Here is a 27500-nt window from a genome sequence, read left to right on the forward strand (position 1 = left end):
GTTCGTTCTGATCCCCTTGAGCGGCTACGTCTTTGTCCTACTTTTAGTTACTTTCAATTTGCTTTTCGTTCAATTTTTTTTTTTTCACAATTTTCGTGTGATCAAGATTTTTTTTAGACAAATACAAATATTGCCAAGGTGATTTGAAATTATAGATTGATCCCATATAAAGTAAAATACTTTAAAAGAAATAAGATTAAAAAGATGGGGAGAGCTTTCAAGTTTGGAATGAAAAAAAAAAAAAAAAACCATGAACACTGCCCGAGTAGTTCTCGTGGGAAATGGAACATTAGAAAAGGTTATTTAAAGTCATTTGGTCTTTCGAGTTACATTTTTAACTTTCTTATCTGGCTGCTCTAGTATTTTTTGGATTTTCTAATGCAAACTAATGAATGAATTAAAAGTTCACTCTTCTAATCTTCACTAAACTGATTTAAACAAGGATTACGCTGATACTGTATTTGTATATTTTCAAAAGCAATGGTATATAACCTCTGTTTATAAGTGATTGCTTATGTTATGCAATATACTTTCCATATACCTTTCTTTTGACAGTAAAGTACTTGAATTCCTCATCCAATTGATATCTCAGTCTGAAAGCAGAGTCAGGAGAAAGTTTCAAATTTTGTACTCGTATGTACATGTGAGTTGAAATTTTTAAATAAGATTTTTTTTTTCTTATATAAAGTGTATATTCCAACTTATATAAAACACTCATTTAAAGTTCCTAAATCTGTATAAAAACTTTGATCATCTAGAGTAGATATTGTATGCTTTTTATATAGCATAAGCGGTCTTAAAGTACCAACATTTAAAAGTTTGAATGTTTTCTTGAAAATTGTGTCAAAGCGCAGCTTAAAGGTTGAGGAATTCTGAGCTACTGCGTCCCATTGCTTCTTTGAATAGTGTTGTAAAGCTGTGTACATCAGGAGAATGTCAAGCTTTGTATTACATGGACCTTGTTCCAGCTTAGTTTTAATAGCTATTCCTGGCCAAACTGCTGATTTAATCCCTGTCCCGGTATCTATGCCAGAATGTGTAAGTCTATGACTACATAAATATACAGTATATATATATATATATATATATATATATATATATATATATATATATATAGAATATATAACGATTTATATTACTAATATTACGTTTTCCTCTGACTTGAATTATATGGAGAATGTTTATCACTAATGAAATTTCCATGGTGGAAAAATAGTTATTTGTTTAATAGAGACGAGAAGAGCCCCTCCAGGGAAACTGCACCATGAGGAAATATTGAACCTATTTCTTTGTTGCCTGGTATTTTTTTTTTTTTTTTAATTAAACCCTACGTTTGTATATTTGATTATGTGACATTTTCATAATGGGGTGACCTATTGGAAACGTCCCTGCCTGACATTCTGCCGGATTGGGGTTCGAGTCACGCTCAAGCTCGGTAGTTTCTTGTAATGTCTACAACCTCACCATCCTTGTGAGCTAAAGATGGGGGTTTTGAGGGAGCCTGTAGGTCTACCTACTTAGTCATCCACAGCCATTACCAGGCCCTTCCTGGTCCTAGCTTGGGTGGAGAGGGGCCTTGCCTAGCATCGTCACTGTCCCTTGCCTCTGCCATCCATAAGTGGCCTTTAAAACGTGTGTTTTGTTTAATTCTGCCTCTTTATCACGCGTCACCAACATTGCCAGCCTATGATGTGTTTCTAATTATTTTGTATTAAAATTCACGTACATTCAGGACATTTAGACCTATACATGGAAGTTCATGTGTGAAAATGTGGAAGTATGTGGACTCTTTTCAGATGTCACCCTTAGAGTAGAGTTTTCGTTCTATGTATTCAGCTCAGACAAAGATGAAAAAAAAAAAATGGCGAGTAACGCAATCTAGCAAGAGACATTATGCAGATTAAATGACTGTGGTTATGAGAGTTGCTTAATATCGTCCAGACGAAAGAAAAGGAAAGAAAAAAAATAAGATCGTTCCGACCCCAGAGTTTTGAAGGAAAAAGAAGAAAGGAAAGTAAGAGAAACTTTATTCATTTAAAAGTAACGCTCTGACTGGCAGAGATTCTAATTAGTTCCAACTGTCACCACTTCTCACAGGTGGCGCTTCTAACCTTCAAGAGACAGCTGGGATAATTTATCATGCTTGATTTATCATTTGATGCTTTTACTCTCTCAATGTATTTTTCTCTTTCCGTTTGTCCTCATTCATTCTCCTACATCTTACATTCTGCCCTGCGAGCCCAGTCGCTACTTCAATAAATGATACCTATTTCAGAGTCTATCACTGTTCTAGTGTAATATCCTGAAAGCTTTAACAAAGAATAATTATCGCTCGCTTCATATTACCTTTATATTAATGTAATGTAAAAGAATTAAATATTGAACTTGGATGAATTATTTCATATAAAGTATCCAATAAGTTAAAAACATTTTCCTAAAAATTATATTTGAATGGGGAAAAGCCTTAAATTTGTTCATATAAAAATGGGAGCTTTGGACCTTTTGTAAAATTCTAGATAGATTACGGGGAAATACTTGAACTAATTTTAGTTTACAATCTCTATTGACATGAGTTGCGCGCGTATGAATCACAAGAGAGAAAATAAAATTATTGAAAGGAGCCCAAGAATTTAGGCATTTGTGACTTAAGCCATGGGCTCTTCAGATTAGGTGTGAAAAGTAAATATTTGCTCGAGGTTATAGTATAATCCCTCCTCATAGTTTTTGTACTTTCGAATATTAAGTCGTAAACTACCTGATATAGAATTAACTCCACTTTGGGAATTACTTCTTCCATAATCGATAGTTATATCAACAGTGCATCTGACCTGACTTTGATTTAAACCCATTCCTTTGTTATGTTATAGAAGTAGCAGTGACTTATCCAATAATTCAATAAAACATAGGCACTATCCTTCCGGGATCAAACCCAAAAGGCATAGGTTCGATTCTTGGTCAGGATAGATATACTTATCACATGTGATTCTCCTTGGGTACAAGTTATTCCCAAGAAAAAGTTTTGGTTTTAAAGAAATGTTCTTGTCTTAGTTTTTTTATATACAACACACACTCATATATATATATATATATATATATATATATATATATATATGTATATATATTATATATATATATATATATATATATATATATATATATATATATTATATATATAATGTGTGTATCTGTGGATGTATGTATCTGTATATATGTACATTCATGTGTTGTGTGTATGTATATATATATATATATATATATATATATATATATATATTTACATACACACACACAAGACAAACACAGGTACTGTAATCATTGAATATTCCATCTCATCATTGACTATTGTTAAGTTAAACATTTATCTTCTGCTACTCCCTCCACGGTATTGTCACCTCACCAATAAAGAGAAACAAAGAAAGTAATGTTATTTGGTTAAAGATAAATGGTACAAATTGATAAAAGAGGAGGTGCGTATTATAAAGAAAAAAGAACAAGAATGCTTGTAATAGTATCGACGCTCACACAGACTCCATTGTTTTGTTGGTAAAGAAAAATGGTAATGAGCAGTCGCAAAGGAAGCTCTGCGCTTTGGTGAACCCTCTGCTTATTTCAGTACACCCGTTATTTTGTACAATAAGCCCTTTGTTCAGCTTAACAAAACTCTTTGTTTGCAGTATTTCTTGATTAGAAGCCATTCACGTCAATGCAGAAATTATACAAATACATTGGCCGCGTTTGGTTCTAATATGTGTTTAGTTTGTCAATTTCATTTACTGTACTTGAAATATTTTATTTATAATTCCATAGGCAGATGAAATGATCCTCCAAAAGACTGCTTGATAAAATATCATATGATTGATTATTTATCATTTATCCTGTTTGTTTTATGCTTCGAAATTCTATATCTGGTACATTATAATTGTCTTATTTTGCAGTATTTTTCCCCTCTCATTCCTAATTTCTGTACGTTTTCCATCTTTCTTTCCCACTTAATTCCTTTGCCACCTTGTCCTTCTTTTCTTGCTACTTCTTCCTATTTTGTCCACTTTGCATATTTTCAATATTTTCCTTTAGTTTTTACTAGTTTTCTGTTTTCCCTTTAATTTCTTCCTTGAGTCATGTTAGTGACTTTATTGCCTCCAGGAAAATGCTTAATTATGAATGTGAAAAGCATTGGAGCCTTTTTTTTGAGAGGAAGTTTTCAAGTTTTATAACTTTTTGCATTAACTTGTGTATCTAATATCTATGAAATGTCTAGTAGCAATTTTCTGTCAGTTTGGGATGGGTAAAGCGAAGTGCATTAATTAAAAGCATTCAAATAAGACATGTTTTGTGTGATCAGTACACTCGAGTTATCCTCGTAGTAATTTTTTTTTTTTTTTTTTTTTTTTTATCGGGCACCGCAAATTGCCAAGAAAAATATGTTTGTTCATTTCTCAGTTTATATGACTCCAGTTTAGTTAATAATACAAAGAGGAGCATCCATTTTTTTTGTTGTATTTATTTAGATTTCGGGGTTGACTTCTATGTTATGACGTCCCTTCAATAGACGAAATACTGGACTCAATTTTTATATATCGAAATGTACTCAAGGACTGCAAATTTGATATTTGCAGATCCTACTCTTGGTAGTTTTTCAATATTGTGTCTAGGAACGTAATTTTCTGTACAGTCGTTCCAAAATTGTAATGTTTTGTGCCGAGAAATTCCCATTTTCAGATATTGACCCCCGAATTATTCCAAGTCTGTAAGTTGTAATTTATTTCTTCAGAGAATTGCTTCGTAAATTGTTCTGGTCAGGGCTATTGAATTCGTAATTTAAACATTTACATTATTCAGGTCTGAGTCACAAAATTTATGTTTTCATATCATTTAGAAATTCTTCAGGTTTGATCAAGAATTTAAGCTCCGTTTCCAAGTGTTAGCTTAGAAAATAACTTTGTGTCAGAAAATTCGCTTTTTTAGTAGAATAAAGTCTGTAATTGTTGTGTTTTTAGTCATAAAATCTCAGGTTTCAGGCGTTAGTTTGACATTTTTTTCACATTTAACTAGTATAATGCTTTTTTAGGTAGTTAACTCGAGGATTAGTTCAGTTTTGAATTATTAAAATTTATTCCAAAAATTGAAGTCGGCAATTGCTTCGTTTGGTGCTAGGATTTTTTATGTATTTTTCAAGGAATATTTTCAGTTTTCATGTAAAACCTTAGAAGTGCTTTATATATATATATATATATATATATATATATATATATATATATATATATATATATATATATATATATATATATATAGAAATAATACAAAAGTTAGGAAAAATGAGGTACAAATGCTCATGTGCAACAGAAGACAATACATTTGATTGATGAAGGAAAAGGAACCGAGGATGATATATGATCGTCTTTTGAAAGATGGAAAACGGATGAGGAAGTGATCCATCCAAAAGCGACACTTGAAATGTTCGGGGATAAGCGATTCACAATGAACCTGTAACTCATTCTTGTAGATCAAAATATGTTGAATAAAAAGACTCGTACAGTTATAGGTAAATTTTTTATATTTCTATTCAAATATAAACATGCTGCATATGTTTGGACATTTTAATACGTTACTGTACAGAATAGCTATCTAGGTGATACACATGCTTATTTATTTTAATATAGAATAGATTGCTAAAGAGTAGAATAATTAGATTATTTGAAAAATATGTAAAACCTATCCCTGAGTTATTCATAGACTAAATATTTAACTAATGCAGATGAGCTAAAATCAGGGATAATTGTGTTGCTATATGAGATTTTCTGTATATTCAATTAACAAAAGCTAGCAAAAGATCCTTTATCTAGGTATTCGAGTATTTACGTTAGATTTCTATATACACCACATAGATTTAGGCAGTCATAGCTTGGCCAGCGTCTTTAATATGCTAGTTTACTGACTTAGACTTTTTGCTTTGTACAACCCATCATATATGTGTGTGGAAAGAAAATATGAACCCGGATAGGAGAAAAATTATGATTTCTTTAGGAAATCAATTATATGCAGTGGTGTATTTGGGATAATTATGAAGGATTTTCAGCGTCACGAATATTGCTAATTCTCTCCTTTTGGGTATAGAAGCTTGTTAATTTTCGAGGTTTTAGATGTGAATAAGAATAATTGAGGCCTAAAATATATTTGAAAAAATATTGGTAAGGAAATGTGATGTAATCTTGGATTTAATAACAATGGCTCTACATTTTACGATGAATTGGTTATTCATGGTGGAAGGTAAAAGGAAAGATATAGAACAAGCGTAAGAGGATGAGTTGAGACGCAAATGTTACAGATATAGGATGCAGTATACAAAACACATTCAGCATCACGAAAGCAAGAAACTGTCTTAATGAATTTATGTTGACCGCTAGGGAATCTCTTTAATATGCGTAAGATATACTGTATATACTAAGAATAGGGCAACCCGAAGGATATCATTCTCTGTATAATACCTGATACGTGTTTCTGAGAACCAAGGGGACATTAGAGGAGGAGTAGGTATATAAGTAGTCGTTACAGGGGCCAAATTTGAGAGGCCATAAAGGAGAGGAAAACTATTAAAAGATTTTACAAGACGTAATGCGTACCTACAGGAAATTATCCGAAAGGAAACTTGCTTAAAGATTACCAGAAAGTAGAATGATTTAAGGACATGTTTAAATTGTTGATGATGATTGCAGATTTATAAAGCAATGAAGATTTATAAAAATACCAAAATATTTGCCAGTATTATAAACATAGTTTTATGTACAAAATAACAAGTATGAATATCTACTATGTATATTTTTACTCAAACACGAATAGGCTACGTTCAAAATTTGTATCTGTAGTAGCATTTCTTACCGTCGGCTGCCGCTACATTGTAGTGTCCGACGTGAAACTTTTGAAAAGTAATCTGGACGATGTCGCCATGGTCTCTGCCTATGGCCACGAAGGTGAGAATGCACTTGAAGCCTTCCGCCTTGGACGTCTCCAACACGTACAGGGGATGAGAGGGCACCGGCGGCGGTCCAGCACGAGATGCCGGGGGCGCAGGCACCTCCAGCTGGTACGTGTGGTCCACGTAACCATAGTAGGTCCGATTGCATACTGGAAGAGAAAGGAATTTATTTTTAGTTTGTGCTGACTTTTCATCCCTAGTTCTTTTGTGTTATTGTAAGTGTTTGTGTGTGTGTGTGGTTTTTTTTTTTTTTTTGCGCCAGAATAGCTTAGACTAATTCTGGGAAGATATTGATCGATATACGAGTTTGTACTAAAATGGGTTTTTACTTCAGTTGTTTCATTAAATCAGGCTGGCCTAATGCCACCACGTGGACATGTCGCTAAAGAGCACTTAAACGCCTGTCAGCCCCCCCCCCATCTCTCTCTCTCTCTCTCTCTCTCTCTCTCTCTCTCTCTCTCTCTCTCTCTCTCTCTCTCTAAGTATTGGTGAAGTTGTTTGATTATTATCCAGACTACATCGAGTATCTGTTTTAAGGGATCTGGTACTTCTCAGATTAATAGATCAACGTGTTTTAGCCGGGGAAAATTTTGGACTAGAATTAAGGTCAAATGATCATGAAGGTCGTTCCCTAGTGAAAATCTACCATGACATGTTTCATTTGAAGCTTTAGCCATTGTAAGAACGTTTATAACTCCAGATAGGGTGAATCCTTTTCTTAGTTTACAGGCCTAGACAGTAGATTTACAACCAGTCCTCAGTTTTATCTGTAAGTTTATAGTGAAGAACATAATAAAACTTGACGCTATGAAACTTTAGTATACAGTCATAGGCTAAGACAGGAACGCACTGGTGATATAAGTAGCTGTTTGAGTTTATTTAGGATTAAGCGGATTTCCTACAAAGGAGTTTAGGTTGTCCTTTCCATCACTGGAAACAAAAGTAATTAGGGCTTTAAAGAGAAGACATGCCACAGAATATTATCCTAAAGGTTCTTAATTTTAGTTTTATATATATATATATATATATATATATATATATATATATATATATATATATATATATATATATATATTTATATTGTGTGTGTGTAATGTGTGATTTTGCGTACGCTGTAGTTAGTATTCTCTTTAAGTATGTTTATTGCGCTGGTATTAGTTATTGTATAACTTTATACGGTGTAAATATGATTCTGTAGACAAGATAAGAATATTATTCTATTTGCATTTAGAAATATATACCGTATATGAGGTCTAAACGCTATATGTGAGACACATGCAAGGAAGGTCTTTAGGCTCCTCTCTACTGTCAGACAGACGGCTGTCAGACGCAAATTGAAACCATCAAACAATGCCGAACGTACATATCTTAAAAGAATGGGTTTTACAAAGAGAAACACATGTGTTTGAGTGGGATTGATGAAAGGGTATCATTTGTAATGTTCATGAACAGAGTGAACAATAGTGTCGCAATAATTCTGGCAGCCATTGTTCTTGGCCTTTTGATGTTCATGTAAAGCGGACTGATCTCAGCCGACATCATTTTCTTTCTTTTTTGAAGTGTATTTTTAATTTCAAGGGACTCGATATAGTGGCTGGTGCCATGTTTGGGAGCTATTGCATAACGTTGAAAAAATGATGCCTTCTCTAAAGAGCAACGTTCATATACCAACATGATTATGGCTCGCCGACGAACAAATGGAAAAACTAATGAGTGGAAGCGGTAATAGGATGCTACTGGTCTGAAATGTATATGAATCCTATTATTATTATTATTATTATTATTATTATTATTATTATTATTATTATTATTATTATTATTATTATTATAGCTAAAATAAAAAGACATCTGCACCCCTGGTTGGAAAAGCAGGTCACGATCCCAAATGGTCCAATAGGGAAAATTACGGTAAAAGAAAATAATAGGTGAATTAAGGAATAAATTATAAGAAACTAATTACAGTACAAAGAAAGTTAGATATGGCGAATACTAAAGTAAAATATGTAAGTAACAAGCAAGCTACGAAACGAGTCACATTTTCAGCTTGCTCATCTAATCACACATACAGTATATATATATACAAGATTTGGGTTGTATATATTTTAATTAATTATTTGTTTTGTTAGGGTAATGGGTTCTTCATAAATCACGCACCTTAAGGAATAATATTTCAGACCTTACGCTCCCGATCAAATATTCCCAACGAAGGGTTTGTGTGTAACTGCTGATAGTACTCGACTAAGAAACGACTACAAACTTCTAATTTTATCATTCTTGCTGTGCTGTCTTAATCTTGCATAAGGAATATAGGTGTTTACTTCTGAAGAGTGCATAATATCAGATATCAATAGCACTTGTCAAGCCTTTTCAAGCTAATACGTTGTTTGTCACTTGACCGCAGACATTTGTGTCTGCTTCAAAAGAGTAAATCAAGGGACCTGTTTCGAAATCAGGTATTTGGCTCCCTAATAGGGTAGTGGTAGCCAACCGGAAACTTTGGACTCGAGTTCCCTTAGTTTGCTTATGAGATATGGATTGGAGCTTTGTGGCACCATATAGGTCTATCTTTTGAGCCATCAGCAGCCATTGCCTGGCGCTCCCTGGCCGCTAGTTATGATGTGTGGTCGGTCTGTAGGACATAGTACTACCTTCTGTCTCTACTACTCGTGAGTGATCTTCAATGTCCCTTTTTTAATCCACTCCACGGGTTAAGAGTCATTGTATCAAAGAGTGTATACCGGAGGTTTTCTGAAGCATAATGAGAAAATGCAAGTGAAATGCCAATGAAATATTTCATATTAGTATCATTAGTTCAATCAAGATTTATAACTGTGTTAGGGGTATACTGAAAACGGGGTATTGCCTTATCGATCACCTTATGTTTACATTATCATGTGTATCATCTTGAATTTCATTTCCTATGTAAATCAGCCTATGGCTATGTAAAGTTTATTAATACGGTAGTTTATATATACAGTATATATATATATATATATATATATATATATATATATATATATATATATATATATATATATATATATATATATATATGCACTTTTTTTGAAGAGTATCTTCGTAAACCTATTTTGATGTACGAAAGTTACTCCATTGCTCTTGGTTAGGGGAAATACCTGCCTTCTTTCCCCTTGGAGCTTGTGATGCTCTACTGACAATTTTAATTTTGAGCAATATTTATTTGTGGTCAAGAAATTCGTATTATTTGTTTTGACTTATTACTGTTTTTGATCTTGTGAATCATGTTGCCCCTTTTTCTAATCTTAAACATGGGAGTTGATCGGTCATTACTTAATATTGAAGTATTGTTGGATTTATAATAAACAGACGGTAAATAGTAGTTGTTGATAGACGTCATAGTGACTGCAGACGTAATTTTGTATGTTCTTGAGGTTAGGTTTCTGTCCCTTTATTTTCATATCAATACATGCTTTGCAGTTTGGTATTGAAAACATGGTTGTTGCTTATGCAGTTGATGCTACTGTTTTTTCATGATTTTAAATAGGTCAGTTATACTGGATTAACCCTGGCCAGATATTTTCTTTGAAAATGTTGTTTTAACTTAGAGCAATTCATTTGAACTTTTAGGTGTGACACTGATTGGAAATTTACTTTTGAAAAACATATCCGGTTTGTTGGGCAGGTCGATATGTCTCGTTCTTTAGTTTACAGTATGCGCTACTTATCTTTTTAGCATTGCTATCCATCTTTATGTATTCTATCTTTTGTTATTTCTCAATGATAGGCTATTCTTTATTTATAAATATCTTTTCTGCACTAGGCTGCTCTCTTATCGAGCCCTTTTGCTTGTAGCTTTTTGCTTTTTTAATTACGGTTGAAGCCTGGCTACGAACAATAGATATAATAATACTTAGTTGTCATTATACTACTTTTATTCCAACAATAATTTCCCCGGTCTTTTTGTTCAATGCTACCTCTACTATTTATGCTTTGATAATGATTAAATCTTATTTAATCTCCTACATCCTTCTTTTATCCTCGCTTAAGCTAGTATCTCTCACACTTCCTTTATTAATTCTGATTTTCCTGTCTGAATGTAGCCCTCGCAACTTAGTTTTTATCAACCAAATAATCAATTGTTTTCATTAAAAAAAATAGCCGTACTTTTCTATGGATAGGGGAATATTCAGATTGCTTTAAAATTATTTAGAAGGTATCAAGTTGAATATATTTAAAAACGCTCTTGAAAGATTCCGCATGTTTCATAAATTGTTTTCTACATTCCAGCTCACAAAGCTCTACAGAATGTCTACCTCATTCTTTTCTGTGGAATGTTACTGTAATATCTGGGAAGCTTCCTCGTTTATTTCCTTTTTCGTAATGGATTCTAATTAAATATAATACATTTAATCTCTACTGTCATTGTATCTTCACTTGATTTCCTTTTTCTCCACCATAAGCTGGGTTGTTTCCCTTTTCTAGGTGCCAGTATGTATGTGTATATATGTATATGCCTGTATATATATATATACAACTGCTGTTCGTGTATGTTTTCACATAAACATACTTGTGTAACGCACGTTTGATACTATTTATAACATTCGCCCCAAACATTAAATGTAAATATCTTTACAATAATGTTATGTCGACATTCCTCCACTTATTAGTTTTTAGAGTACAGTAAAACGTTCTTCAAAATATTTCCCCCTCTGTTTTCACCGTTATTATCTTTATCAACATTTCTGCAATTTTATTTCTGTGTTGTTGGTACAGAATAACATGATGCTTGTTATTCAGATATGCTCTGTCTTTAGGACGTGGTATTTATGGTTTTTGTTTTCCTTTATACTTATATATATATATATATATATATATATATATATATATATATATATATTGTAATAGGCATTTTTATTCATGTCATTTACATTCAATAAATATGTATTTTTCAGTCTAAATGTGTATATATGACTTTATACACACGTGCATGCACATACACTCACACACACACACACACACACACACATATATATATATATATATATATATATATGTGTGTGTGTGTGTGTGTGTGTGAACAATAAAATATGTGTTTCTTCTAATGTGAATAGCTATAGAAATTAAGAAAATAATCTCTGTATCTAATTAAACACAGATGAGCCCCTGTGGTGGAAACTTCCACATGCCAGGCTATTCCATAGCAACTAAACAAAGCTCATCGCCCAACACCCAATATTGTATGCCCATAAGTAAATACATACTCATGCTCGGACTTTCCATTCAAGTACCCTTTCCACCATTCGAATCATTACTTTCTCATTCGCACTCTTTTTACTTTTCAGAGGTTCTAAGTTAGACACAATTCTGGTTAGACTTAGATAGTTGAATCAGAAATGTCTGGAACAATAAACACGAGTCCACACTTTTAAATAACTGAGATTATCCGTGCTTTTGTTTTAGATTGGAGTAACTTTTTATTAACCAAGGATTTTACGTTTAGTAATTTAGATAACAGTTATGAAAATTATAAAAAGAATTTATTCATTGCGGTAACACTAAGTTTTTCGTTTTTCTTTGCATTATGATACTTACATGTATTTGCCACCCGCTTCCCAGCAGTGGTTCAACCCGGCCATTCAAGTTATTATTTTACAAATGGACATCGTAATTACCGTTGGGGGAAGTTTATGTCAGCCTACTTTACTGCTTTATTTGTAGGAAATCCTTTAAATACCCGGATTAGGGGAACAGCGCTATCTCGTCCAATTTCTTCTTTTCCTCAGATGTCTCTTTTTTCACCTTGTTTGTTGCTGCTGTCGCTGATGACAATTTTTTTTTTTACTGATAAGTCATTTCCTTAAGACGTGTAAACTCAATAAAAAACAAGATATTCATCCCTGCTCTATTATTATTATTATTATTATTATTATTATTATTATTATTATTGTTATTATTATTACTTGCTAAACTACAACCATAGTTGGAAAAGCAGGATGTTACAAGCCGAGGGGCCCCAACAGAGAAAATAGCTCAGTTAGGAAAGGAAACAAGGTAAAATAAAATATTTTAAGAAAAGTAACATTAAAATAAATATTTCCTGTATAACCAATAAAAACTTTAACAAAGCCAGAGGAAGAGAAATTAGCAGGAATAGTGTGTCCGAATGTACGCTCAAGCAAGAGAAATCTAACCCAAGAAACAGTGGAAGACCATGGTACAGAGACTATGGCACTACCCAAGACTAGAGAACAATATTTTGATTTTGGAGTGTCCTTCTCCTAGAAGAGCTACTTACCATAGCTAAAGATTCTCTTCTACCCTTACCTAGAGGAAAGTAGCCACTGAACAATTACAGTGCAGTAGGTAACCCCTTGGGTGAAAAAGAATTGTTTGGTAATCTCAGTGTTGTCAGGTGTATGAGGACAGATGAGAATCTGAAAAGAATAGGCCAGACTATTCGGTGTGTGTGTGTGTGTGTGTGTGTGTGTGTGTGTGTGTGTGTAGGCAAAGGGAAAGTGAACCATAACCAGAGAGAAGGATCAAATGTACTGTCTGGTACTTTGCACAGACTTGACCTGTCCCCTCAACCACTCGGTTAATCTTTCGTTAACTGAATAATTTTCTCGTGCTTCATTCAAGTATTTCTACTGGCTCTTCGTCCTACAATTTGATAAACAACTACCAACCCATGGTACACTGATACGCGAATAGTTTTATCCTTTCAGCCCTCATCACTATTTACAATAATTATTTAATTAATCTCAACATATTAGACTGTTCATGTCACTCGAATTCAAAATGCGTCCATTACCTCTGTCAAGACGATTACATTAGGATTTATGTTATTATTTTCTTAATTTTGTTGCTTTGTTTTTCTCATACGAAAAGGAAACGACAAAATAAAGAAGAGCGATTTGTGATTGCAAGGCATCACTGTTGACAGCCAGTGGAGAGAAAAGGACGATTGGCTTAGGTCTCTTCAAACCTGAAATAGAAAAGAATCTCTGCATTTTATCCGAACTCGGAAAGATAGCCATTGACCATTCCAAACTTATTTTTTTATTTTTTTTATTATTATTTCTCAGTGACTCAATTATTTTATCGAAAGTCCGTAGCATTGTGTATTGCAAAACGCGGGAACCGATAGAGATTAGACAAAAGTGATATCGAGATCGACTTTATCTTGAAAGAAAGTATTTTAACAGTAAGAAAATACTGCATGTCCTTCGAAAGATAGGTATTGTAAACACTATCCGTATCTGGATAGAACCTTTTTTGTTTCTTTTTTTCTTTTTGTCTATTCACGGTTGAGAGGATATATCAGAAAAAATATTCTTTGATAAATGATAAGCCTTTTTATACGTTTCAATTATCTTTTTATTTTTCCACTGTGCGTTGATTTTTACACCACCTAGCGTTACTATGAAAAAAAAAAAAATAGCGATAAGAAAAAGTGTTATCGGAAAAACCTTTCTATTTTCCGTTGATGTCGTTCTACCACCCCGATACTTTTTAAATAAAATTGCATTCCATTTTCTAGCCTTTTCCACCTCAACAAATACGCGAGGAAAAGGTCTCTCTCTCTCTCTCTCTCTCTCTCTCTCTCTCTCTCTCTCTCTCTCTCTCTCTCTCTCTCTCTCTCTCTCTCTCTCTCTGACCTTTTACGTGTTTTCTTTTTCCTTTTTCTTATTTTTTCCAAAATTAAACCTTTAAAATCCCTGGTAAAGTGTATCACACAGCTTAATCTTGTTAGCTTTTTTGAAAATGGTTCAATAAATCCAATTTAGCGCTGTGAAAGCTCCCAATCCAATGGCTATACGTAGAACGAAATTGGCTACTGGACAATAAAACAGAAAATAGGATCTTCCGCCATATGTAAATGAGACCGCAGTTTTACTCCCCGAATCTGCTCACGGGGCTCATGCCCCGGTGACGAATTTTCCCCCCTTTTCAGTTTTTTTTTTCTCGTGAAAAAATTCTTTGCAATGTTTTCCAGTTTAAATACAAAAGGAGAAGAAGAAAGAAAAAGTGAAGAATGAAAGTAAACTTCTTTATGCCATTTTTTTTTTTATTTTTGTCTTTGTTTCCAATTTTTTTCCTGCTCTTACACTCGAACGGTTTGTGACATTTAAACAACTGTATTTCAGGCTGTGTAAGAAAAGACAAAAGCAGACACAGTGGAGGTAGTATTTTATTCTATCAGGAATACACTAATCTGTTTTGCCATAATTATATTTTGGACCAATATACACTTACACACACACACACACACACACACACACATATATATATATATATATATATATATATATATATATATATATATATATATATATACTGTGTGTGTTTGATAGAGTAGGCTATATGCGTTTGTTTACGTGCGTGATTTATAATTTGATTAAAAATGCTGGTCTGCCACAGAACAGAAGTCAGAATATAGCAATTCGGCGACCGATCTCGTATTGTTGTTAGTTACCGTATAATTATGGTCATCCCTTGTTAACACGAGAGACTTCAAGTTAGATTTCTCAATACACTGGACCCATTGAGAGTAAGTATTAGTGTCCCCAGAACCAGTGCCCCTATTGCGATGAGAATTGTAATAAGTGGTTGTCATTTATGGTGCTAATTTTATAGTACTCTCTTCCATGGGTAAAGGAAGTGGCATTTATGCATTGGGTTCAAACAATACTAGGAATACGTCACTTCATCAATAGGATGAACGAGACGATTTGGATGCGAACTAGAGGAAAGATTTATCATTGTCATGTATCTTTCATCCTCCCAGGTGGCCAAGGTTCACTCGTCAGGTCGCTATTGTGCATCACAGATTTACTTTGTGAAGATCAGCACTCCAAAGATCGGTCTTTTTTTATGGTTGTTGATTTTATTATTGTTATTGTTATGCTTATAGAAATTTTCACCAGATTTTTCAGGATTAGATCTATACAAATTTATCAATTAAGAAGTTGAGAATTTGCTTCGTTACGTCTAAAAAGTCAAAGGGTTTAGTCTAAATCTTTGACTTTTCTTTTTTGCATCCTTTCCCGTCTTTATTTATTTTTTCATTTTGTCATCTGATATCCCAAACAGATGCTGATAGATAATTTGGGTTACCTACATTCCCTGCAAAAACATGTAACTGCAGTATATATCACGGAATATCACATCTAGATTTATATATAAATTGAGGCAAATTGAAAAAGAAAATATTCTTCCAATTAAAGACAACTATCGGAAATCATTTACGATCACCACATCATCCATTAAAAATGTGGTCACTACATGAAAACTCATATAAAGTACGCCAAGCTAAAACACTGGTAAATCACTAACCAGCAACCCATCACTTATCAAAAGTGAAATGCCGTGTACTAAAGTCCCTGGGGATAAATTTCTACTTTTCCTTCATATTACAAAGCTCGCCACGTTTGGCCTCATGCGCGCGTTTTCCTCTCGAATAGTTTTATCAGTGAGGGCGGTTGGGTGTGTGCAGCCTTGTCTGACCTGCTTTCCTGATGAGAGAGAGAGAGAGAGAGAGAGAGAGAGAGAGAGAGAGAGAGAGAGAGAGAGAGAGAGAGACCAAAGAAAAAAATTTAATGCAGGAAAATGCCTTCTGGGGAGAATTAGGACATGGAAATAAAGTGAAGGTTAAAGAAAGAAAAAATAAAGACTGAAGATTTGGCGAAGGATTTCGAATGAGGCTGGTTAAATGTCTCAAAAAAGGAAGGGGTGGGGGTTCGTATTGGAGTTGGAGGGTTTTGGATGAGAGAACGGAAAGGGTTGAAAATTAGGATATTGACGGATGGAATATTTTCATTTTGCCATTACAGATTAAATTAATATAGCTAACATGAGAATAAACACTCAAATAAGAAATCTCTGGAAAGAAGAGAACAGCGAAGTGGTAATATAATAAAAAAAAATACATATAGAATATATCGTGCAAGACTCTAAAGGAAGTAAAAAGTCTCAAGAAAGGAGAAGAAAATTCAACTTTTGAAATAACTTTTCACCGTCCGGTGGGTTTTCTATCCTCCTTTTTGTAAGAAAGGTGAAAATCTTAAACACAAATTTCGCGAGATTTCATATTAGTTTTCTTCAGTGCAGGTCAAGAATGTTTCTCTTCAACTTTTTTTCTATGCTAGTCTGTTTGGTTGTTATATATTTTTTAGTTTTTGCATCAATATTTTTGCATACCAAGCATTAATTTATATATCTATCTCTTTACCTGTGTCTCTGACAGTCAGACTAGTCTTTGTTATCTGTTGTCAGTAGCCTGCCTACCTGTTCATTCTCGTTGTTGTTATTTAGAGCATTTCTGAGTGTCGTATAGCAGTTCTGCATATAACTTTATGCATAAACATTCTTGCATGATATATGCTTTTATGCGCGTGATTCAGTGAAATGCGATGGGGCAACAGCTATGATGTCCATTTTGATCGACATGTAGTTTAGTTCAGTAATTATTGATTAAGGCCACTGGCGTAATTTCACGTATAGATTTTAGAAATTTCCCTATAACGATAACCATTCCTAAAGTAGCAAACTATTTTTACACGTTCTTTTCATCATTAAAACGCTTTTTGATATGGATGACTCGTATACCATAACAATAAGGCGGATGAGTTAAGGTCTGTTAAGTTGAATATACACAAACTGAAAAATCATTGTTTTTATAATTTAAAGGTTGAAAATGGGTTGGCACCATAGCTAAATTGCCAGAAGAGCTATTAAAACAGGATGAAGCTGGTGAGAAAATTATTCTTCCCAATGTTGACAGACTCACAAATAAAGATGAAGTACCTGATGCCCTAACTTTTGAAGTAAAAGCATAAGGCTTAATTGGATTTCCTGAGTTACATGTTAATAGTGAAAACAAACCAGAATTGAGAATAAGAAACAATGGGGTTTGTATTAAGCCGGAGATATAGAATGCTAGAATATATTTTAAGAAAAAGTTATTAGGACAAATTAAAAAAAAAAATGAAAGAGGTAGTTGATAATAGAATCCCCTAGGGTGTATTTGAGTCAATAATGTCTCCATAAATAGGTGAGATTTTATCAAGAGAGGAACTTGGGTACTGAAAGCATAGGGCATATGGTCCAAATTCTATAGATAAAATAAAGTAAAAAACATTATTAGGTTAAAGTGTACTAAAAGCAATTACTTTATATGAAACATTTTTTACAGAATTAATATAGATTATCCCTAACCCTAGCCGCCAAGTTAACGGTCTCCGATTTTTTTTAACCATATGAGTTTTTGCCTATGTATTTCCATGTCTTTTAGAAGCACCTTCAGATTTTTACACATCTCTACACCAATTTTCTTCCAGAAAGTAACGTTTATATTTATTTAAAAAAAAAAAAAGAACACGTTATAGCGTGCCTCCATAACTATAAAGGTTGGATTTATTACACGACATTTTCATAGATTTAATAGTTTTGTATTTTATTCTACCATACATCACTTCGTATTCTAAAAGAATGGTCGTGCTATGAATTTGCAATATAGAAATCAGGAAGCTAACTTTTCTATCATACCAAACCCACGAAATACGAGTAATGCCTAGATGTCCCTCCCTCACTATTGCTCTGACCTCAAGGTGACCTCTGGCGGCCTGCTCTGCTCGTCCGCCTTTACTACAAACAGGAAAACGCTAATAGATCACGGACACGACAAGAGCATGGCGTACCGAGAACCGCAAAAAAAAGAGCATTTCCATTTTGCGAGATGGCAAGCAACTTCAGCTGTGCCACGAAGAATCATAAAACACCTTGGCCTTCCCAAGTGACGAGAAGGACAGCCGGAGAAAAACGATCGTATGTCATCTAGAGTCTTGGCGAAGAGGGAAACAAGAAGAACGGAAAGAATATGAAGAAAAGCTGATATAAAGATGGTGATTTTAGTCAGATAACGTCAAAAAAGTGATGGTTAAGTTAAAGAATGAAAGATAAAGAAAGATTAAAAAAGAAATAAGTGGCCCATTCATCCGAGCCCCAGTCCTGGGCAAGAAATAAAGAGAAATAAAAGAAAAAACTTGAATATGTGACTTTTATCACAGAACCATGACCGTGAAAAGTGTAAGGAAGAACAAAGGTCGTAAAAAGTGCCATAAACCATAATAACGAGATTAAAATGAAGAGAAAATATATTTTGAGGTAAGAAACCTCAAGGAAACATTCCACTTGTGTAAGTAAATGTTGTATTATTATATTGTTTGCATATGAAACTGGTCGTAAAAATATTAAGTTTTAGTATATATATATATATATATATATATATATATATATATATATATATATATATATATATATTTGGTTGATTGATTGTTCAAATTCGGAAACTACGAAATTAATTAACTAGTAATGACAAATGAAAATTAAGTTTTTACATTGCGTGTATATATGTATAAATACAGTATATATATATATATATATATATATATATATATATATATATATATATATATATATATATATATATATATATATATATATGGTCTAAGAATTGATGTAATAATAGATGTAGGAGGTTTCATATTATTAATGTCTGCAAGAATGTTCTATGCCCACAGCATAGAAAAACAATATCATTATACTCATTCACTAAAAGGGTGGCACAAAGGACCTAAAAAGTTACCGCCCATTACGTTTACTCTCCGAAATATATGAAATATTTACAAAGATCTTAAAGTCAGAATAGAAAGGAAGCTAGACTTTAATCAACCAATCCTTGTAATTAAAGTCCTTCAAAGCCTTCACAGAGAAGGAATAGGTGAATATTATGTTAAAACAGTTGAAGCTATCTATAGAGTAAGTACAGAAATCCAAAAACTACAGAAAGGCAGTGAGAAAATTCCGATTGAGAAAAAGGTAGACAGGGAGATCCTATCTATACTAAATTATTCACAGCATGCCTAGAACTTTTAAAAAATCTGGATTGAGAAAATGTATGAATTAATATTAAGATTTGCAGATGACAGTTCTGTTTAGTGAATTATGGGAGTAATTGCAAAAGATAATAGAAGATGTTAATAAAGAAAGCAGAAATGTAGGACTTAAAATTAATGAGTAAAACTATGATAATGTTCATGAAAATGCAGACAACAAATAAGAGTTATGGCGAACCTCTTAAGTCTTAATGAATATACATACTGAGGAACGACAGCAAATGTTTCCCAGGACACGAGACCGAAATTAAAAGAAGGATAAGCTTTATATAGAGAGCATTTGGTAAACAAAATGAGATTGTGAAAATCAGAATGCCACTTTCTCTAGAAAGAAAAGTATTTAATAAGGTGGTCCTACCAGTTTTAACTTATGCATATATCCAAATATTTAGCAGTTAATTTTGATGGGTCGTGTATACTAGTGGTTGTATATATATATATATATATATATATATATATATATATATATATATACATATATATATATATACATATATACATATATATATACAGTATATATATATGTAAATATATATATACACACACACACACACACACCCTTCCTGTGCGTGTGTTAGTTTTGTCACTAACGCACTAACGCAAGTAACTCTTTAGACTGTGCTATCAAGAGAGATGAAGTGTCGAATCTGACATTTGTCGAATTCAGGTATTTATGTTGTTGCTTAATTTTATGATATACATATATATATATATATGTATATATATATTCATACATATTTGTGCTTATATATGTATTGTGTATATATATATATATATATATATATATATATATATATATATATATATATGTATATATATACATATATATATATATATATGTGTGTATATATATATATATATATATATATATATATATATATATATATATATATGAATATGAATACTAAGAAAATAAGGAAAATAGGAAATCGTTCTACATTTGATTAGACTTTAGACACAGCCCTATGAGCTCATGAATATCAAAATCTATGATGTAAAAAGAGAGATGCCATATGAAAGTGATGTATCTCTAGGTTAGTGGGGCTGGCGGGAAAGCATTTTTGAAAATGTTCTAAATGTGTGAGATTGATGTTGGGTATACATGTGTGATGTGATATTGGAAGGTATTAAGGTAAAAGTATGAGAATGGTTAGCGAAGTTGCAGTTAACGATGTAAGGTCAATTTGAAGAATGGTGTAAATATTATTGTAAAAATTTTCTAAATGTACATTAATAAGAGTGGTGTTACGGTAAGTTTGAGAACTCTAGTTTGAATTACAGTTATGGATGTAAGAAACGGAATTTAAAAGGTTGAAGAATCGAAGGATAATGGGACTTCATATATTTTATGTGAGATCGTGATGTACAGCCGGGAAAATTGGAATGAATGACTGGCCAGGGTAAGGTCTGAATAAGGGAAAGGTTCCAAAGGAATTGTTGAGAAGAATGGTTTTACTATGTATAGGGCAATCAGCATTATTAATTAAATATTGGCAGGTATATGGAAAAATTGCTATTGAGATTGTTTCAGATGACAGAAGTATGATTGAGAAATTATATAAGTTTAAAGAGGGAAGGGTTTATTTAAGTAAGGATTTTATCATGAAAATATAAAGCGAAAAGTTTGAAGATGCAAGAAAACAAAACTAAACATGGCATACATGGGAACAGGTAAAACTGGTGAAAAATGGATCTGAAACAATGTCGGGTTATATTCTTGTAGTTGTTTTATACCTTTACAGATTAATGATGTGAGAATTCAGAGAAATGCTAATCGATATTAGTAGCTTCACAGCTGTGGGATGAGAACTGTAGTGTGAAATGGTTGATGTTCACAAATGAGAAATTGCTGACAGTGGATAGATGAATAGAAAATTTAAACACGAGGAAGAGATTGAAAATCATTGTGAAAGTAGGAAGTAAATGTGAACTAGAATCAGGTTTTAGGGTAATTGGAATCTATAGCGATAGAGCAATAGATATGGGGGAAGAAGGGAAATGATTGATTCATCTAACAATGATATTACGAAAGGAGGCGAGTCACAAAATAGGTGAAGTAAGGATTGTCTGGCTATACGGATGCTGTTAAATTTTGGTGATCAATATTGGAATCTATGGAGAGATTGTTAATCCAATATTAGTAAATGAAAATAAAATATGTATGTTGAGTGTAAACGAAATAATTAAAGCAGAAGTTGTAGAGATGATTTATTTTCATGGCAATAGTAACAAAATAAGAAATGAAAGAATGATACGTTGAAAAATGCATAAAACGATTGACAAAGAATTTTCATAATTAGAAGGATAGAAACACGTTTTTTATATGGTTCAGACGGGCAGAAAGAACGGAGGACGATAGATAAAGGAAAACTGTACAGTTAGTAAGTGTTGGGCATAATACTGACTGGACAAATGGATACAATTCCTCTTTGGTTAAAGAAACGCCTTAAACTGAAAAATCTAATGATTTTCATATGATTCGAGGTATAGTTGGACGAATATGTAAGTCGGAAACCATAAATGACATTCCATTTAGATGGACGAGGAAGCATTCCTGGAGCTTTAATCAAATTGAAACCGCTGTGGCTGAATTTCTCACAAGAGACGTCCTTCACGGCCTTCCAGTCCTGAGACCGGTGCCTCCCCGTGATGACAACCAGCTTCCTAATGCCATCCCGCAAGAAGATATTGGACTCGATGTTCGATGTCATGGACCACCTGGTAGAGGATTCCCCTCCCCATGCCATCTGATTGGCCAATTGACCCGTCCTCCAGCATCATACCTCCTGATTCCAACCGACATGACTTTCTTCTGAAGTCTCTCTCTCTCTCTCTCTCTCTCTCTCTCTCTCTCTCTCTCTCTCTCTCTCTCTCTCTCTCTCTCTCTCTCTCCAGGTACAAATGGCGGATGAGATATTATAGAAAACAAAGATAACAATCCATTCATTTCGATCACAATCATAAAATTCGTGAGAATTGGTAATTACCGAAAACAATACGCTATAACGCAACAACGCATTTTTTTCCTGATATCACTAAACCTAAGAATAAACATTCAACAATCCTATCATTGGGTTGCTAACATTATAGTAGAATTTATGTGAATTCCATAACAAAGTAATCAATAAAGCGACTAATGGATACAAACACTACAGTATTTCATCAGCGTTCAGTTTTTTTTTTTTTTTTTTTTTTTTTTTTTTTTTTTTTTTTTTTTTTTTTGATAATAAGGAAGCAGGAGTTTTCTTTGAAAGACTAAACCTGAAACCAAAGTGATAACTACATGGAATAAAGATGACCAAATCTATACATATGGAAAAGAAAGTATACAGCACGGAATTTTAAGTAGTTAAAGTAAATCATGGAAGAAAATTGCATAAAAATCAAATACTGGATATGTTTGTTGAGATACAGACTTTTCAAGTTTCTCCGTAACTTTTATGAACTTTATAACTGAAATTTTCTCATTAATCAACTCTCTACAATTACTTGAAAGCGTTGGATGTCTGTTGTGCTGAATTACAATAACGATTTATTGATTTTAAAATTTACTGTGCTCATAGGCGGTTTGCTTTCACTCCACACATACATTATATATATGTGTATATATACATATATATATATATATATATATATATATATATATATATATATATATATATATATATATATATATATGTGTGTGTGTGTGTAATGTGTGTGTGTGATTCTTGAATATATAAAAATAGAGAGCGTAGTAAATGTCGATCGGAAAAGCAATATATCTTAAACTATAAAAGAAAGTAAGTCTGACTGTTTTCTCCGCTGACTCTTGAATAAAATAAAACTTTTGTTGTCTCCTTTTCAAAGAAATTCTCCATCCTAAAAGAATAAAGCAAGTAGAAAAGAGTTTGAATATGACATGAAGTTTGAAATGTTTTCCTTCCTGTATTCTGTAACGTAACTTAAAAAAAAAATTCTTTTGTTATTTTCTATCTTGAACAAACTAGTGTATGATCTTAAATTGTTTGAAATCATATGGGTAAATATGTGTTAGAAATATTTATATTTTTTTCAGATTTGAAAGATTTATTATAGATAAACATATTCAACTTAATATTTTTAATTTAAGAAGAAATAGTTTTCTAACGAGTTCTTTAATTCGGCAAGTATTTCGTTCCAACTTCCTATTATTTTTAATGTATATTTGTATCAAGTCTGTTAGTATTCACGTTTTCTGTTTAAATTGGGTTTCATTTTATTTTGTATATTAAATACTTTTATTTCCTGTCTTTAAGATAAGTCATTGTCATTTTGTTACCAATTAAAATGCTTTGTAAAGAATAGTTTTATAGTTCCATGATATCTCAAAATGAACTAAGACTTCTGGACTCATGACATGGTATTGGGGATTGAAAACGATTGTGATCTATGGCAGCCTTGTGATTAAAAGCTAGATTTTAGAAATTAATGAAAAAGGTTGTAAACTTTCAAAAAGTAAAATCAGTGAGGTTTATGCCGCGCATTCTGAAGAGGAACTCCTTTCCCTGTAATAGCATGAACTGATGACTTATGACATGTTTTGTACGAATAAGTAAGGTTTCTTTTCCTATGGAAACTTAATATCTTACACTTTTCGGGCCCATCATAGGACTTCTTTCCCTAATTTGATCAGGATGCCAGAAAACCTCATATCAATCAATCGATCCCTAATTTGAACCTTGTGACCTCTAACCTATTGATTTCATAGCCATCTGTAGCATATGTGGAATTGCACGTTAATAAATACTTTACTTGGTGTATTATGTGCTTGGGTATATTATCGGTATCGGCGCTAATTTCATATGTTCTGTTAAAAATTATATTTTAGATAATTAACGTCACCATGTTTCGATAAATTTGTTTTATTCTGGCCGTTTTATTAGAAAAATCGTTTGGGAAGAATAGTTTTGTTACCAAGAAACTTTGCTATGGTTGCTACAGAATTGCTTCAATGTAAAGGAAGGCACATTGAAATATAGTCTTGTATATATGTCCATGAAAAAAGAAAGGTAAAGGGGTGCTGCTTTATGGAAATTTAAGAGGTACGGAGGCCTTTGAACGAAATATTCAAAAAGAAAATCGGACGTAAAAGAAATATAGAGCGATACAATGATTCCGGTTTGTTGTGGGTGGCCTCTGTAAGTGCTGTAAATGTTCAGACTTACTATACAAAATTTATGAGACAAGTCTGATACGCGGCCAGGTGGTGGTCGATTCGTATTCAAAAGGTTGCTGAGGATGCATATGATATGAAGATTAATGTAACGGATGACGGAGGTTAGGGTCGACCATCGGTATACGACGTGGGAACTTCAAATTGGTATAATCTTTGTGGATGCCCTGAGCCACCAATTGTTTCTTCCTTAATTCATTCATTTTGTATCTAGAACTAAATTTTAGTCGGTTATTTTTTTCTCTATCTGCTGTAGATGGCATATTCACCCACGAGGAAACTGAAATGTCTAAATGTATTAACAATTTTACACGCATTCACTCACTTGTGTAAATAATATCAGTACCATAGTATATAATTATTGCTAAGTGTATAATTTTTTAATAGAACAGGTATATTAGGATTCTGCCATCATAAGTGGCATATATATTTTCAGTAGGCCTAATGGTCTCATAACTTGTTGACTTTTTTTGGATATGTTATTCGCTAAAAGCCTATATCAAAACAAATAAATTAAGAAGGTTCATTGTCCATTTTATATGTTATTTATATTATTCATAGTTGTATTTTTATCTGCGTTACCAACTCTAACAGCAATTGCCCCTTTTCTCTTTGCTATTTTAGGGCAATCACTCAAGTCATTGTTTTTAATCTTAACCCGAACGCTGATAATGAATACATTCAAAAGTGGCAAGCATATGAAATAACGTGGCATGCGTAGCGTTTCAGAAAAAGAAGAGAAGTGAAATAAAAAGTGTGCGTTGGTTCAGCAAAATCCATAAACAGGAACGCTTTTGCATTTTGCTTTTGTTTATAGACTATAGTTGAGTTCCTAGACCATCTGGGTCAGGATATTTCCATCAGCTTTGGATATTGTGAATAGATTTCGATATGAATGCGATAACAATTCTATTATAAGCTTCCTCGATTTCCCTCTGCAATACATTTATAGAATAAGTATGCCAATCCATTTTTATTTCAAAAGTTTGAAATTGACCTGTACCTTTATTACAACATTTTCATTTTGTGATGTTGATTGCTTTTTTTTTTCTTTTGCCTTTTTCTTATTCTTGCATTCTTGTTATCATCGTTTTAGATGTTACAATAACCCTAGAACCAATATAATATTGCATGGCATTTCCCAACGAGTCCTCATTACTAATAAATATTATTACTTTTTTCTGTATCTACCGTCATCATCATCTTTATTATTGTTATCAATGTCACCACCACCATTCATAACCGACATTGTTGTGAATGCCCTGAACATCCACCATCAACACGAGTATCACTCTCATTATCGTCATAGCTATTGCTATCGTCATGTCTAATCGTGTTTAAAATTACCAGTAATAGAATCACCACCACCATTGTTATATCTCATGTCGTCACCCTCACATTCATTCCTGTAGTCACTACCCTTATTATCACTTTTAACATCACCACCAGCGTTCTAATTTGTTTCATCACAGCACTATTATCCTCAGTATATCATCACCACTCTCATCAGCGCATCTACATTTTCTCCCTTAATCTCCAGGTGTCTTTTCATCATACTCATTAAACTTAATGAGACACGGGTCAGGTAAGATCCCTTCGTATAGGAGAGGGGTGACAAACAACTTTTATTTACAATTGGGAAGGGTCGATTTACGTATCTTAGCTGTGGCTTACGTAGGTTTACGTGCGCACACATATACGGAGAGAGAGAGAGAGAGAGAGAGAGAGAGAGAGAGAGAGAGAGAGAGAGAGAGAGAATAGTGTGATTTGTTAGAAGGAATTGGACAAAGGAAGAGAGAGAGAGGGGGTGGTGATAATCAAATAAGTAAAAATAAAGTGTGAGAGAGAGAGAGAGAGAGAGAGAGAGAGAGAGAGAGAGAGAGAGAGAGAGAGTAGTATGTTTTGTTGATAAATGGAAAGAAAAGAAAGGAGTTACGGAAGCAGATAGACGGACAATGCCCATGTACATAAATAGAAAGTGGGAATGTATGTAATAAGTTTGAGGATGAAGGCTCTAACAATTTATGAGTATTCGTTTATAATCAAGTCAAAAATTTGTGGGGAAAATTATTAAAAGGGATAAAAGAAATACAGAAATTAGATATCCTGCGGAATTAATTTGCTAAAGATTTGATTTCCAAAGTAAAGACAGGAGAAGGAAAACGAGAAAAGTGGTAGATGAAAATGTAAGAAAAAGGAGGGAGAAGTTACATAAATCGAACTGCCAGTCTTCAGACAAAAGTAGAACGGATTTTTAATTAACCCTAATGGAGTACTTTCAGTTAACATAACGTATCATTAAAATATCCTGTAATCTCTAGAGATATTCTTGGTAAAGGCTGTGGAATGTAATATATTATCTTTCAGAACGTGGCTACCGGATATTTCATCAAGTGAT

General features: G+C 33.1%; 1 protein-coding gene and 1 long non-coding RNA gene across 2 annotated transcripts in view; one reads left to right on the forward strand and one right to left on the reverse strand.

The window, feature by feature from the left end:
* The window catches only part of LOC137634575 (uncharacterized), a 629767-nt gene that overhangs the window by 198386 nt on the left and 403881 nt on the right, over window positions 1-27500 (forward strand). The window lies entirely within an intron of this gene.
* Window positions 1-27500, reverse strand: part of LOC137634574 (uncharacterized) — a 257426-nt gene that overhangs the window by 11928 nt on the left and 217998 nt on the right. Inside the window, exon 4 of the mRNA XM_068367038.1 lies at window positions 6877-7122. Within this exon, the coding sequence (XP_068223139.1) occupies window positions 6877-7122 (246 nt within the window). The remainder of the gene's footprint in view (window positions 1-6876; window positions 7123-27500) is intronic.

This window comes from Palaemon carinicauda, chromosome 44 (assembly GCF_036898095.1).
Source record: "Palaemon carinicauda isolate YSFRI2023 chromosome 44, ASM3689809v2, whole genome shotgun sequence".
NCBI classification, from domain to species: Eukaryota; Metazoa; Arthropoda; class Malacostraca; order Decapoda; family Palaemonidae; genus Palaemon; species Palaemon carinicauda.